This window comes from Solanum stenotomum, chromosome 12 (assembly GCF_019186545.1).
Source record: "Solanum stenotomum isolate F172 chromosome 12, ASM1918654v1, whole genome shotgun sequence".
In the NCBI taxonomy this organism is placed as follows: Eukaryota; Viridiplantae; Streptophyta; class Magnoliopsida; order Solanales; family Solanaceae; genus Solanum; species Solanum stenotomum.
The window spans coordinates 34,633,595-34,634,929 of NC_064293.1; the positions used below are offsets into that span (position 1 = coordinate 34,633,595).

Genomic DNA, 1,335 nt, shown 5'->3' on the forward strand with positions numbered 1-1,335 from the left:
GTGAAATACAAGCTTTGGTGAATTCAGTACAAGTGTTCATGATGAAAGTATTTTTCCGTAAAATTTACAAAAAAAAAAAACTCAACTATTTTAACGATCACACATATATAATTATAATTAATTAGCAGAAAACTCAACAACTTTATTAATAATCACATACGTCTTGCAGAAATTAAAGAAAACTAAAGTAGCAGCTAGCTCTAATTGTTGGTACGTGGTTGATTCCTCTTCTGGCCCCATATTTTGAAACAATGCTTAAGCCTCTTGGCAGCGGCTAAGTATTCCACAGCTTGAAGCGGTTTAAGTATGTTGAGTACAATTTCCTTCAACGTATTCATCCTCAACTCATCAGCGTCTTTTAATACACCAGCCATATATCGGCTATGTTCATCTAAAGCTTCATCTGGATTCTCACAATCATTCTTCGTTTTACCGGCGAAAGGCTGATCCACAATGTCCTCTTGCAAGCTAGCCAATTTTGAAGAAAGATTTTTCTCTTCTCTAATCGTTTTAGCTTGTAAAGCGTCAATCATGTTCATTTGTTTATTGGTCAGCTCACCGAGGTCACCGAGCTTTTTCCCTTGAAGAAACTCGGTGAGATGAGACTCGATGTCTATGCCACATAGAACGTACGCGAAACGTATGAGAGAAGATGGTCTACATCCTGCGATCCATAGGACCGAATTCTCCAACGGGGTGCATGAAGTTGGCGCAAACAGTGGTGATACGTCGATTCGGGCTAGACAGCTACGGTTGTTAGCATAGTCTTGGAAATTTTGTACGGTTTTTTCGATTAGTTGAGTGAGTTGATTTTCATCTTTTAGGCCCTTTTTGGCTTGAAGTGCAGCTTGCTCAAGCTCTATCGTTTCTTTACGTTGCAAATTCATCCATGTCTCGTATACGCATTCTTGCTCCGTTGGACTATCACTAATGCTACGGCTTGAAGTGCTGGCCATTTTACGTTACCTAATTGGATTTATTTATATGCATATGTGAAAAAATATAATCGGAAGCTAAATTATATATAGTCCTATTTACATGACAAAAGGACAGGAAAGAATATTTGAGATTTTATCATTTTATTGTTTGTCCACGTGCAGCACAAGATAAAGTTTCGTCCTCATCTATGAGTACATAACATTGCATTGGGACTTCATATATTTTGCAATATATATATATATATATATATTCGAGTTATGGAGAAGAAGTAATCCGTTTCAAACAATAGTTTTTTGTTGTTGAGAATATAATTGAATAATAAAACCTATTTATTTTAATAGCTTAAACTTTTAGGTGATATTCGCATCCAAATCAAGAAAAAAAAAATCACACATT

The 1,335-nt window shown here is 35.8% G+C and overlaps 1 protein-coding gene across 1 annotated transcript; it reads right to left on the reverse strand.

Moving 5' to 3' along the window:
• Nucleotides 1–200: 200 nt before the first annotated feature.
• LOC125847371 (protein DOG1-like 3) lies at nucleotides 201–956 on the reverse strand. Its single transcript, XM_049527006.1, has one exon. It carries the CDS (start codon nucleotides 954–956, stop codon nucleotides 201–203), a length of 756 nt encoding a protein of 251 aa, XP_049382963.1.
• Between the last annotated feature and the right edge of the window lie 379 nt (nucleotides 957–1,335).